We start from the raw sequence: 13,322 nt of genomic DNA on the forward strand, positions 1-13,322 counted from the left end.
CCGAGACTTTTCCTTATGGTTAACTCATTCTGTATAAAAAACAAAATCTAATATTTTGATTTTTGCCCTTGCAAATTATTTAAACGTTTGAAATTGAAAATTCATATTAGCAAATCCATTTACATATGGCCTAAGTACCCAATTATTTGGTACATGTATTTTCATCTAACCATATTTATTGCAAACAATCTTTAAAAAAACGTGTCGCGCACGTTGCCCACATTCGGGCCATTTTCGTGTTTTAGTTCCCGGCTTGGCCACCGGGTGCGGGGCTGGCGCTGGCGGCCCCAATCCCGTTGACAGCCCGTCAACTTCCGTTTCGTCGTGTCAAGCGTCCATCTTTCTTTTCTGATTCGTGCCGTGCTAGAAGTAAGTGCTGCGGCGGATTGTTGTCCGCGGATTTTCACCGAAATTCGGCGTTTATCGGCGTCTTGGCGGCCGGGATGGCCCGGGAACGGTGGCCACCACGGGACGGTGCTGGAATTTGGGTAGCGGGGGGAGTGATTGGTGGCAGATGAGAGTGTTTAGAGTGAGGACACTGTAATTGAAATGACATATTTTGTCGGGAAACATCGATGGTGTGGTTCCCGCGGCCGGAATTTTGTTTTGATGTCTGCCCCCGGAAAAAAGACGCCGATAAACGCGGATTGCCGATTGCTTGGATTGGTTGGTGGTAAGTTCAACGACTGCTAAGTTAATGTTTTCGTTCTTGTTGTTTTTAGACGCCAGATCAAGATGCAGTTGCACGTTCGTGGACTGAACACTCACGTCCTGGAGGTCGGACCCCAGGAAACCATCCAAGATGTTAAGGTAAGTGGCGCTGATTTTGGACCTTCTGAATAATTATGATCATGGAAATTTAGGACGAAAATCGGAATGTTATTATTTTATGCAGAGGACAGCAGAATCCGGCCGTTCCAACCTTGGCCGCAGATTCCCTAGAACCTCTGCTAGAGCAATGGGCAACCACCTGACCGTTTGATCCGTCGCTCCGTCACAACATCTGCGGGAGTGACGGAATTTTTGAATCAGGACAGAACCAAAAGACTCAAATCAAAATTCAAGTTTTAAGTTTGTGTTCCGGATCTACGCAAAAGATTTACCAAGCCGGCATTGCAACACACTTTGCTCGTCCGGTTTAAGCTCTTTTGCAAGAGCAACAACGCAGGTCCCCAACTCGTGCCTTTCCCGGCGACCCCGGATGGAAGGCAGGACTTGGACCCTCCGGACAGAACCCGATTCCTCTCGATTGAAAACACGCAAATTAAGAAGCCGCCGCAGTCACATTTGGCCCGATCAGTGCGTCCTCAATGGTGCTGGATCTCTAAAGTGGCTGCCAGAGCAAAACGCGACCACTATGACTCGTCACGGCTCCAAATCTTAGGGACGGATGAGGTTTCACGGTCGGAACAGTTATTTACAACATCAATCGAGGGGAAGTCGTCTGCAGGATCCGGGGAAAAGGGTTCCGAAACTTAATCTGCGATGCTCGGAGCTCTAGACTGAAGTCCTGCTAGAGCAATCCTATGGCAAGGAACTTGACTGTTGAGACGTCAGTTCCGGACACTTGCTTACGATGAAAAATTGTGTGCATTGGCCAGCAGAATCCTGTCCGAAACCAAACATGGCAGTGATTCCCTAGAACCAGCGCTAGAGCAAAATTGGAGTTTGTTTGACCATCCACGTTGAATGTAGAAGCGGTGAAACAAGTCGCTCTGGATAGATGCTTAAAAAATCTAGAAAAAAAATCGTTTAAATTCCGCAATCAGACTTGGCCCGATCGGTGCGCCCTCAATCGCGCCGGATCTCTAAACTGATTGCCAGAGCAAAATCCTCAACCACTATGACTCGTCACGGCTTCAAATTCTAGGGACGGATGAGGTTACACGGTTGAAACAAAATTTAATTTTTGACGCAAACAATCACGAAAAACGGCAGTTTCCAGCGGATGTCGTCCCCGTGGGCGGTTGTCCTCCTAGATTCCATCTACTCTGCCAAGAGCAAAATCGAACCATGAGAATCGTGCGCCCACCCCCAAAATTGGTCGCACGCGGTAAAGTTTGTTCGAACATATTTTACTCAAAACTGAGTAGCATTTCGTGAGCGTGTACGAAACTTTCAAAACAATACACACTTAGGCAAACTTGCGCAGAATTTCACCTCCTTGTGTCAACGCAACGCTTCGCTTTTTCTCAACGCAGATTCCAGCGGAACGAACATTCACTGCCAGATGTTTGCTTCCTCCTAAATTAAAATTCTGCAACAATAAAGATTCTTGGAACAATGAGACTTGGTCCGTACGATCGGTGACGGGCCGAGGTGCTTCGTTCCCGACAGATGCTAATTTATTAAAGAGCGAAGCAAACGTTGACAAGTGGGAGTGGGATTCTGTGGCAAAAATCAAGGTAAAATCGTTCAAATTTACTTAGACTCAGATTTTGGTGAATTTTAACAAGAAAAAAAACCGAAAAACTAATTTCTGAGTCTTTTGACTGTCTAACTGTCACTTTTACACGTTCATTGCAAAATAGGAACTATCTTATTGGATGAAAACTTTGAAAAAAAAACGAATCAAAAAACCTCAGGAATATTTGGAAAAAGTCAGCAAAAAGTGTTTAAATTATGCACGGAATTACCCGAAATCTTTTAGAAACTAAATTTTACTAAAATTTCGTCTAAACCAAAATTACTCCAAAACGAGTATGTGTGTTGGCAAATGTCAGCTTTCTTTCAGAGTAAATTTAGTTTTAACGAAATTTGAATGATTTGAGAAAATAATTGCTGATTTATTTTCACTCAAAATCGGTCAAAACCGAACCTACTCATGGAAGAGTTTTTGAATATTTCTTCCCACTAATTTCTGGGTAAACTCAGGAAGGTGCTGTGTCCTATCCCTCGCCTAGACCAGACCAAAATCCATGATAAAGCTGTCAGACCAAATCTGTCAAACCAAGACTGTCAGACCAAAGAGCAAAAAGTAAACAATCTTGGTCTTCAACGTAGGTGCACACAAATCAAGAAAAGAAAATTTGAAAAAGAATTTTATTTTTTCAATTAAATGACTGGTTTTGGACTGCAGAATTGAATGTACGTCAGAAAATGATTAAACCGTGCGGCGGCCTGTACACCGACAATTAAATAAGCAGTTAAAAGCCTTATTCTTCCACTTTAATTTTTGATCGCGTTTTCGGTTTACACCTGAACAATCTTGAAATTATTTATACGGATTTGTGATTCCTCTCTTTCCATCATTCCCTTGGGTAAACTACCCGATTCTAGGTGTTTTCACTGAGTTCTTGTAAGAGACAATCAACCAAAACCAAAACGAATAAAATTCACTCAAGCAGGTATTAGACTATGACAAACATAGAAAATTTCACATTTTTGACAGTTTAGCAGTTGGTCTGCTTTGATTGTTTGCAGAAACGTCAGTCTGCATACATTTTTGAGTTGTTTGCAAGTTTGGCAAACTTTCAAACACTAAAAAGTGCGAGCTTGTTTGATAGTCATAGTAACCTGCTTCAGAAACTAGTACAAATAAAACATGCAAAACCCTTTCTTTTTTATGAAATTTGATTGAAAGATACTCAGAAATCATTTATTCAATTAAGCAGGTATTAGACTGTGACAAACAAACTCGCACTTGTTCGTGTTTGACGGTTTGCGGCAAACAAAGCAAAACGTATGCAGACTGAAGGAGCTATTAGACTATGGCAAACAATCAAACTTTGCAGTTTGCCTGCTTTGTTTGTTTGACGTTTCGAAAAAAAAAACCCGCGTTTTATTGTCTGACCTTGAATAAACAAAAAATAGAACACGCGCAATGTAAACAGTACCCAACACGTTTTGTTTGGTTGACCATTCTGTGCATTGTTCCGAAGTTTAGTTAAATTTGGTTGCCGGTAGTCGGGCTTGTACGTGTGTCAGATGCGTTCTGATCTGAAATCCCTTTGGCCAGTTTGTCGCACTTACTTGTAGGTCAAGATAACATGACAAGATTGAAATTTCTTTCGTATGAAGAGGGGCACCTTCGCACCGAGTTTTTTTTTCGATTTTTATTGAATATCTCAGGATTGAAATCGAATTCTGGGGTTCTTTAAAGGTCAAAAGGTGAGGTAGCACGACACAGGCAAACTGTCAAAAAGTGCGAGTTTGTTTGTCATAGTCTAGTACCTGCTTAAGATTACACGCACGTTCAAAATCACTCAGTTTTCGTCAAAACCGAACCAACTCAGAAATGAGTAAAAGGGGCCATCTGTCAAATTTGAGTGAATTTAACTCAGATCTGGACGAATATCACCCGGTTTTTGTTGAAATCTCAGTTAAATTTACTTTAATCTGACAGATCCAGGGTTGTTACGGATGGCGCGTTTCGCGCGGATCTGGCGCGGATTTGCTGGCTAATTTTGCTCAGGCGCGGATGGCAATTTTGAAAATGTTTGTTTATATTTTCTTAGTACGAAACGTCGAAAAATGAAGATAAAGATTATGTAGAAGTTATTTTTTATATGTTTCTTGTCATTTCTTAACATCTCCGGCTCTGAATATTTAATTTCTTTTGAGTTTTGAGTAATGATTGTTAACCTTATTTATTTTTAATTTTATACTGGATTTATTCAATTTTTTATTTTGTAAATCAAATATTACAAACTTTTCCCGAAAAAATAGACATAAGAATGTGTAACAAAAACTATTTTTGGGGCTTGTTCTGTTGGGCGCCAAATATGAGCTTGATTGGACGTAATAGAAGCTGGCCTCCACTGTCGAATTTTGGAATGGAATTTAATCGGTAGAATTTTTTTCTAAATTTAAACATTCTTGGTGAAAATAAAATGATCAGAACATTCCAAATTCAAAGCTTCAGATATTAAAAAAAATCGAAAAAAAATTGTTTGAATAGTTTTCATAATAACAAAAAAAAAATCAAAATACATATTAATGTTTTTTCGAAATTTCTAAAATCGTAATTTAAAAAATCTGAAATTTCAGAATTCAAAATTTTAGCAATCCGAAATTCAAAACACAAAAAATTTTGGTAATCGAAAATTTGAAAATTAAAAAAAAATCAAGATTAAAAAGTCAAAATTTAAATACTAAAAAATATCAAATTCAAAAATATAGAAAAAAAAATCTCAAATCTAAAATGATTTTAGTATCCTTAAGCTTATAAATTCAAAAATTCCTAAATTTTCAAATCCTAAATTCTTTAATTCTTAAATTCTAAAATTCTGAAATTCTAAAATTCTAAAATTTTAAAATTCTTAGTTCTTAAATTCTTGAATTCCACAATTTTTGAAGTCTTATTTTATGTAAGAGATTTTGCAATTGTGAGAAGACATTATTTTAAGTATCGGAAATTAAATTTCTTTCGGTGTGAAATTTTAGCGCGGATTTTGGATTACAAACTGTATAAAAATTCTTAGATTTTGAATATTTAGACTTTTGAAATTTAAAATTTTATCATATTATAATTTTAAATTTTGATTTAATTTTGAGGTTATATTTTTGAAGTTAAATTTTTAGGTTTTTAAATATTGTATTTTCGTTTTTGAAGATTATTTTTCATGACCCTTGCCTTGACCGTCTCCTGAGGATTTTTTTTTAAATGGATTTATTGCTTTCATTCTTTTGGAGCCTTTAACCATAAAACGAGTTTTTTTTAATCAAATACTTTCTGAATCAGTTTTTCTTCATTAAAAAATAAAATTTCTTAAACGTTGGTCGCGATGATTTTTTATATGGCGTGGATTTTGTGCGGTTTCGGATTTTAGGTCGGCGCTGATTTGACGCGGATTTTTTTTCGACTCTCCCGTAACAACCCTGCGAGATCACCCCTTAACTCATTTCTGAGTTGGTTCGATTTTGACGAAAACGTGTTTAGTTTACTCTCAATATTTTGAATGGAATGATTCAAAACTGAGTTCAAACATGAGCATGCTTTTAGAGGTTCGGTATTGTCGAAATCTAAGTACAATTTGCTGGGAAAGAGTAAAGGAGCTATTAAACTATGGCAAACAAACAAACTCGCACTTTTTCTCCTTTGGCCGTTTGCTAAACACGCAACCAAGACCAAATGTATGCAAGCTGACGTTTCTGCAGATAAATGTTGGCGAACAAACAACGCAGACAAACTGCCATAGTGTAATAGGTCCTTTAGTTGAAATCACAATGCTCAACACGTTCAATGTGGTCGACCCTTTTTCTGCTGGTTTCAAACACTGTTTTCTCTAAAGTTATTCTGATGCGTTTTGAAAAGAAGAAAATAAACTTGAAAAATGAAAGAATTTTTTGAAAGTTTAAATCGCTCTACACTCTAAATTAGAACCACACAACATTAACGCTTCTCCTCCCTCTCCCCCAACAGGTCAAGCTCGCCGCCCTGGAGTGCATCGAGGAACCGGCCCAGCTGGTGCTGTCCTGCGAGGGCGCGCTGCTCGCCCACGACTCGCTCGTGTCCGCCCTCGGCTCGGCCGAACTGGACCTGACCGTGCCGCTGCTCGGTGGTAAGGTGCACAGTTCGCTGGCCCGTGCCGGCAAGGTCAAGGGCCAGACGCCCAAGGTCGAGAAGAAGGAAAAGAAGAAGAAGAAGACCGGCCGTGCCAAGCGCCGCATCCAGTACAACCGCAACTTTGCCAACGTGGTGCAGGCCTTCGGTCGCCGCCGCGGCCCGAACGCCAACTCGACGTAAGCAGCAGCTGTGTGCGGTTCGAGGGTGTGTGGGTGGGTGGGATTTTGTTTGATTCCTTGCGACAGTGAAGGAAGAAAAGGCGCGAGAATAAAATGAAAGAATCCTTTAATGTGTAAGCTGTAGCTTGGTTTTTGACTTTTTGACACCTCCAACAATGAGATGACATCCTGGCTAGAAGTTTGAATTGATGATCCTGATGTTCCTGGTGGAACCAAGCTCCTCGATGGCCTCGTCCGAAAGCCAGTTGAAGGTCATTTTGAGCTCCTCCAGCGAGTGTCCATGGTCGATGATGTGCTTGAAGCAGTCCTCAGTTGCCTGGCTGCATTCCAGGGTTAATTTTCGTAGATATTTCAAACGTTCGCAGGTCATCAGAACTACCTCATCGTTGTACAAATGATCAAATCCCAAGGTTACATGCTCGATCATGGGATAATGCTGGTACAGAAACTCCAGCATTTTTGGTGAAACGCTGCTGCAATGGGAAGCCTCCAACGATCTAAGCTGGGCATTGGGACCTGCTTCGCTGGGCACTTCCTCAACGTCTTCCAGGTAGGAATCACCCAACACCACGGAACGGATTTGCGGAGAACGGTCAAGATACTTCATAAATCCAGTAATGGAGCAATGTTTAATGCAAAGTTCCTTAAGACGCGGATTGCCGCTATTGGCCATAGCGACTGTACCAGCGTACAAGTTTGAACCAACCACCTTTAGGCATTCCAAGTTTGGCATCAAGTTCAGGAAATCAGCACTAATTCCTGGGACGTCCCGTACCGTAAGCCGTCTCAACTTCGGCACAGCCCGCCCAATGTCGGCCAGGACCTGTTCGTTCTGCATGTCCTTCGCGTAAACGACCAGCTCTTCAATCAGCGGCTGCACTCGAAAGAACCTGGCCATGGAATGCCGAACAAATTCCGGACCAACGTGAATCGAAACGCTCCTCAGCCGCAACATAGACAAATCACGCAGAACGTCCACTGCCGCAGGCTCATCCAGTTCGAACCCTTCCAATGTCCCGGCCAAAGCTCGCACCGTCCTCATCAGGCCACCAACGTTCAGCGGACGTTTAATCGCTCGAATCCGCAGCCGTTTCAACCGCGGGCAAATCTCCCCCAAAACGTCCAACAAATTAATCCGCTCACCCTCGCCATCGTAGCGAACGTGCTCCAGCGAAACCTCTTCCACCCCGTCCAACCGGAAGTTGAGCTCCGCGCCTTCCAACAGCCACGTTCCGCACAAGTTCAAACTTCGCAGAGCCGGTGACTGCCTCAGCATCGAAAACAGCACCGCCAACTCCAGCTGGCACCGGAACATCGTAATGTGCGTCAACTTCAAACCGAACCAAACCCACCACGCATCAATCGCGTCGTAGATGCAATAGTCCCGGAATCCCACCGTCGTCACCGGAAGGAGGCAGCTCGCGTCAAAGTTCCGATCGATGCTTGCATCGTTGTCCCAGTGGTCGCCGTCTTCGTCAACCAGGTCCATGTTCTCCAACACGATTTTGAATTGGGCCATCAAGGGAGGGCATGAGGTGACGATGTCGCGCCAGCGGCGACATACGAGACGCATCCGTAGCAGCTGGAGGCCGGTCAGGTGGTGGAAGATTGCCTCCCAAATTTCTGGTGGGTAGGGGTGCGGAGCTGAGTCTTCGTCCTCGTCGGAACTGCACGATGGTGAGCGGGGGCGTTTCCGAGGGTTGTTGGGCTCGGTCATCTTAGGGCCAATGTTAAGGTTCATGTAGCTGTTGTGGAACTTGATCAAATTTAAAACTGTTGGGTGAAAATTCTAACGAGAAAATTAAATATATCTACCTTCACAACATTCACGTTTCCGGAACAACCTGTTTCCAGTTGAAATATTTCTAGAGTAAATTTTCAAAAGGTCCTATGCGACAAAATAAACAAACTGAGTTATTTATTGCATGACATTCTGCAAGTCGGAAACTACGCTATCCGCTGATCCAATTTCTTAAAAGCCTTTTATTTTTCAAGTTATTGATAAAATACAAAACAACCTAAAACCTCTCTCAAAAAATTTCACATAGATTAAATATAGGTCGTTTACCACTTGGGAGTCCTATGTGCATTCGAGTCAAACGTGCACATAGAACCGTAGCAAATCGACCTATGTGCAATTTATATAATTTAATAATCATGATTCATATACGCCCATATCAAAATGACCTATGTACATGTTTATTAAGCTAATTTAAAAATATTTATAAGTCGTTTTTTGATGAAACCCTAAAATAAAAATATTTTGCAATCTTCATGTTCGCCCAACCCTCGCGCAACGTGTAGGCAACAGCTGATTGAGATCATGAAATGTTTCAATGCTTCCAGCGCGCGAGAGAGAAACCGTTAGGAGAACAAATCGACCAATCAGAGAACTCGCCAGCATCTGTCAGATACGTGCTTGCAAATTAACTTACACGACAATGTAAACAATCTTTGCTTGGGTCCGGATAGGACTTTTCGTATTTTTCTAGTTTTTTGATGTTTTCTCATAATTTTTTGCCAAAGAAGTGCCAAAATCTTGGTGTAGGCTAATTATTTAGCGTTTAGGTAAGTTTTTCTATTAAAATACAGCGGTGGTAGCGGACTGTAACCTGGAATTTGAACATTTTTTGATGATAACTTTTTTGCAGGAATCTGCTGAACTGGTTTTGAGGATAAATCAGCAACGGCGTGAACAAAACCGAATCGATCTCGCTGGCCGGAACGAGAAGCGAAAGAACGACGACCCTCCAAGCTGGGGACTTCAGGAGTGTAAACATTAATTGAGCAAGCAACCACTTGGCTGCCTTTGGTAAGTTTAATTTGGAGAATTGCGTGATTTAATTGTGAGTTAATTAGGAATTTTGGTTTTAGGTGTCGTGAAGGTGGTTTGATGACGCCCATTACGAGCAAAGCGTGGCACCTTCGGATCAAGCAGTACTATACGGACCAGGTGAAGCAAATGCACGCCGGTGAAGTAAATGCACGAGGGCAAACAAAGAAGAGTGAGAAGAAGGATTTGAATGCGGCTCCGCCACCGCCACCTTCTACTAGTGAGAAGAAACCAGCGACGCCGGACCCGACGAAGGTCGTTGTCGTGGACATTAAAAAGCAGGTTAAGGAGGCGAAGATTGACATGAGGAAGCTGGTGTGGGACGATAAGCGTTAAAGGATGGCAAGAAGAGCAGTTGCAGTTCTAGCCATAAGCACTCGTCGTCGTCTTCGTCGTCTCACAAGAATCACATCAGGAGTGGCGGAAGCAGCAGTAGTAAGAAGGACAAGCACCGGTAGAACGGCGAGCGGGACAAGAATAAAGCCTGGGATCTGCACTAGGATCACGATCGGGAGAGGGAAAAGGACAGTCACCGGAACAAGTACAGTTCTTCGTCGGGTAAACCGTCGAGTTCATAATCCTCGAAGCACCACCATGAAGAACGCCACCGAATGCTGTCCCACTCGTCGTCGTCCTCGGATTGGCGTACACACAGCGGAGCAAGTAGCCGGCGGGAATCGACCTCGTACGTTACGAAGGACACGGAGGTCGGCGGCAACGTCGTGAGCGTTCCAGCTCCGATGGTTCTACCCGCCACGGCCGAATTGAAATTTAGGAGAACGTCCCGGAAGTGACCGTAGACGTGGTGGTCGGTGCAACTTTTTTTTACATTTTGTTTTAATAAATTGAAAAGATGTAAAATTGTTATCTCGGTACTTGATAAAACAGAAGTGATTTGGAAACATAGTACCGATTGAGAAAAACCTTGTGATTTGGCGAACGTGGCGCCGCTGCTCATGACTTTTGTTGCTGGTTAAAACGGGTTACTGCGACGTTGAGACGCTGCTGCTGCTGTTGATGGGCTTCGGGGAAGGTTTCGACGCGGGCGTTGGACAGGTCGGTGGCAACGGAGGATGGGCGGCATCGGCGGTAGTGGTGGAGGTTACTCTTCGGACGCCAGCGGCAACGGGAACAACGTCGCTGTACTGATCTCGTCCCCGTCGGTCAATATGGTCGTTTCCATTGCGACGCCGACGACTTCGTCATTGCAGTTTATCACAGTCTCGTAATTGCTGCTCGCGGTCACATCCTACGTGGTGACGACTTCCTCGATGATGGCTTGGGCGTCGACGACCACCGATGCCGATCCGAGGACGACGACGAATGGGAAAGACGAAATCGACGATTTACCCCAGGGGTGCCCAACCTTTTGGCCCTGCGGGCTAGATCCGATTTTCCTAAAGCATTGAAGGGCCGGAGGTTTGATCAAAGTTGAAAATGCAAACCATTTTTTTCATAACATAATTTTCATCAGATCCTGTTAAAATAAACAAACAACTATTGCAAATACGATTCATTTATTTTGATTAAAAGAGAGAAAAACAAAGATTATTTTCAAAAATGTGTTTATTTTATTAATTTTTATGTTGGTTTGTTTAGTTTAAAATTGTATAGCAATTGTTTTGTCGTTTTGGGCAGGCCTGATGACTCGAAGAAGAACTGTGCTTGTGCGGTGACGGTCCTTTTCCCTCTCCCAATCGTGCTCCGAGTGCCGTTCCAGTCTTTATTCTTGTCCCGCTCGTATTTTGAGCGGTGCCTGTTCTTATTACTGTTACTTCCACCATTACTGCTGTGATTCTTGTGACGAAGACGACGACGAGTGCTTATGGCTCGAACTGCTACTGCTCTTCCTACTATCATTGAACTGTTTATTTCACCTCGTACTCGTTGGCAATCTTCTGCAAAATCTACTTGTCTGTATCTCGGTCCGGATAGTACTGCTTGAGCCGCAGATGCCACGCTGTACTCGTAACGGCCGTCACCGTTCGGAACTGGTGGATGATGTTGCGCGGCAGGAAGTGGATATCATAGTCGTACAGCAATAACCGCGAGTACCCAATGCCTTCCCTCCTCAACTGGCGCCCTCCACCCACTGGACGCACTGTGAAAACGGCATTTCATGCAGGTCCAGCTGCAACTTCTCTACCAGGTGCGGAAAACAGTGCGCATCGAACGTCACCACGTCCTCCGTGGTGCGGTTCAACTTGTCCGGAATGCCACAGCAAACCGCCTTCACGACACCTTAAATCTAAATTCCTCATCAAAACTAAAATAATTCAGTCCATCAAATTAAACTTACCAACGGCAGCCAAGTGGTTGCTTGCTAATTTTCTGTTTACACTCCTGAAGTCGCCAGTTTGGATAGTCGTTCTTGCACTTCTCTTTCCGGCAAGCGAGATCGACTTTTTTGTTCTCACAGTTAGTGATTCATAGCGACTGAAACTGGTCAATTCCCGTCGGGCATTTTCACTGACCGATAAATAATAACAGTCCTCAAAACTAGTTCAGTAGATTCTGTAAAAAATATTGAAATAATTAATAACAAAAAAATGATTTAATGTACGGATTGCAGGTTACAATCCGCCACCACCGCTGTAATTTAATAGAAAAACTTACCTGAACGATAAATAATTAGCCTACACCAAGTTTTTGGCACTTCTTTGGCAAACAATCATAAAAAAAACATCAAAAAAACTAGAAAAATACGAAGAGTCCTATCCGGACCCAAGCAAAGATTGTTTACATTGTCGTGTAAGTTAATTTGCAAGCACCTATCTGACAGATGCTGACGAGTTCTCTGATTGGTCGATTTGTTCTCCTAACGGTTTCTCTCTCGCGCGCTGGAAGCATTGAAACATTTCATGCTCTCAATCAGCTGTTGCCTACACGTTGCGCGAGGATTGGGCGAACATAGTTATTATAAAAAAGTTGTTCTTTTTAAATCAAGATTTAAATTTAATTTGGAAAATTCCTATGTGCAATGCGGCATGAATTTGATCCAATGTATTGAATCCTATGTGCAAAATTTGTCCTATGAAACGTGTCCTATGTGCAATCACAGGTCGTATGAAACAAATTGCTTCAGAAATAAGTTTAAACTAGACTTTTGATGATTCTCGTTAAGTACCCTTAAAAAGCATCAGTATAGGTTCAATTTAGCGTTTTTAGTATTGAAAAATACCTAACCGTGTTTAAATGGGAATTAAAAATGTACATCAAAACTTTGACATCAAATTTCTCAGGTTGAGGTTTTTGCACATAGGACCTTTTGAAAATTTACTCTAGAAATCAAGATTTAAATTTAATTTGGAAAATTCCTATGTGCAATGCGGCATGAATTTGATCCAATGTATTGAATCCTATGTGCAAAATTTGTCCTATGAAACGTGTCCTATGTGCAATCACAGGTCGTATGAAACAAATTGCTTCAGAAATAAGTTTAAACTAGACTTTTGATGATTCTCGTTAAGTACCCTTAAAAAGCATCAGTATAGGTTCAATTTAGCGTTTTTAGTATTGAAAAATACCTAACCGTGTTTAAATGGGAATTAAAAATGTACATCAAAACTTTGACATCAAATTTCTCAGGTTGAGGTTTTTGCACATAGGACCTTTTGAAAATTTACTCTAGATTTATCAATGTCCGATCGACAGTGATCTGAGTAAGACACCAAGTTGTCAAAACGACTTTTTGCGAACAGACTTACGTCACTTGCACTGTAACTGAAAATCGCACTTTACTGAGTTCGTTTTCGCACCTCCCCATACGATTTTTTTCAGTTCAACTACGATTACACTTTTT

At 42.1% G+C, this 13,322-nt stretch overlaps 2 protein-coding genes and 1 long non-coding RNA gene across 3 annotated transcripts; 1 reads left to right on the forward strand and 2 right to left on the reverse strand.

The window, feature by feature from the left end:
• Positions 1–499: 499 nt before the first annotated feature.
• LOC120431174 (FAU ubiquitin-like and ribosomal protein S30) lies at positions 500–6,810 on the forward strand. Its single transcript, XM_039596311.1, has 3 exons — positions 500–540; positions 723–810; positions 6,365–6,810. Exons 1-3 carry the CDS (start codon positions 515–517, stop codon positions 6,686–6,688), a joined length of 438 nt encoding a protein of 145 aa, XP_039452245.1. The 5' UTR covers positions 500–514; the 3' UTR covers positions 6,689–6,810.
• Positions 6,779–8,546, reverse strand: LOC120431158 (uncharacterized). The gene is made up of 2 exons (XM_039596300.2): positions 8,503–8,546; positions 6,779–8,443 (listed from the first exon to the last, which is right to left on the reverse strand). Exon 2 carries the CDS (start codon positions 8,426–8,428, stop codon positions 6,860–6,862), a length of 1,569 nt encoding a protein of 522 aa, XP_039452234.1. The 5' UTR covers positions 8,429–8,443; positions 8,503–8,546; the 3' UTR covers positions 6,779–6,859.
• A 2,771-nt stretch (positions 8,547–11,317) lies between these two features.
• LOC128093812 (uncharacterized) lies at positions 11,318–12,813 on the reverse strand. The gene is made up of 3 exons (XR_008212764.1): positions 12,137–12,813; positions 11,820–12,034; positions 11,318–11,768 (listed from the first exon to the last, which is right to left on the reverse strand). It is a non-coding gene; the product is annotated as an uncharacterized LOC128093812 (long non-coding RNA).
• Between the last annotated feature and the right edge of the window lie 509 nt (positions 12,814–13,322).

This window comes from Culex pipiens, chromosome 1, assembly GCF_016801865.2.
Source record: "Culex pipiens pallens isolate TS chromosome 1, TS_CPP_V2, whole genome shotgun sequence".
NCBI classification, from domain to species: domain Eukaryota; kingdom Metazoa; phylum Arthropoda; class Insecta; order Diptera; family Culicidae; genus Culex; species Culex pipiens.

What these genes read in the sequence shown, in the direction of transcription:
- LOC120431174 (XM_039596311.1), top strand. Translation starts at nt 515, where the DNA reads ATGAGAGTGTTTAGAGTGAGGACACT. An exon ending in GTGTTTAGAGTGAGGACACT is followed by an intron (nt 541 to 722) that starts GTAATTGAAATG and finishes TGTTGTTTTTAG; the next exon opens with ACGCCAGATCAAGATGCAGT. An exon ending in AAACCATCCAAGATGTTAAG is followed by an intron (nt 811 to 6,364) that starts GTAAGTGGCGCT and finishes CTCCCCCAACAG; the next exon opens with GTCAAGCTCGCCGCCCTGGA.
- LOC120431158 (XM_039596300.2), bottom strand. Translation starts at nt 8,428, where the DNA reads ATGAACCTTAACATTGGCCCTAAGATGACCGAGCCCAACAACCCTCGG.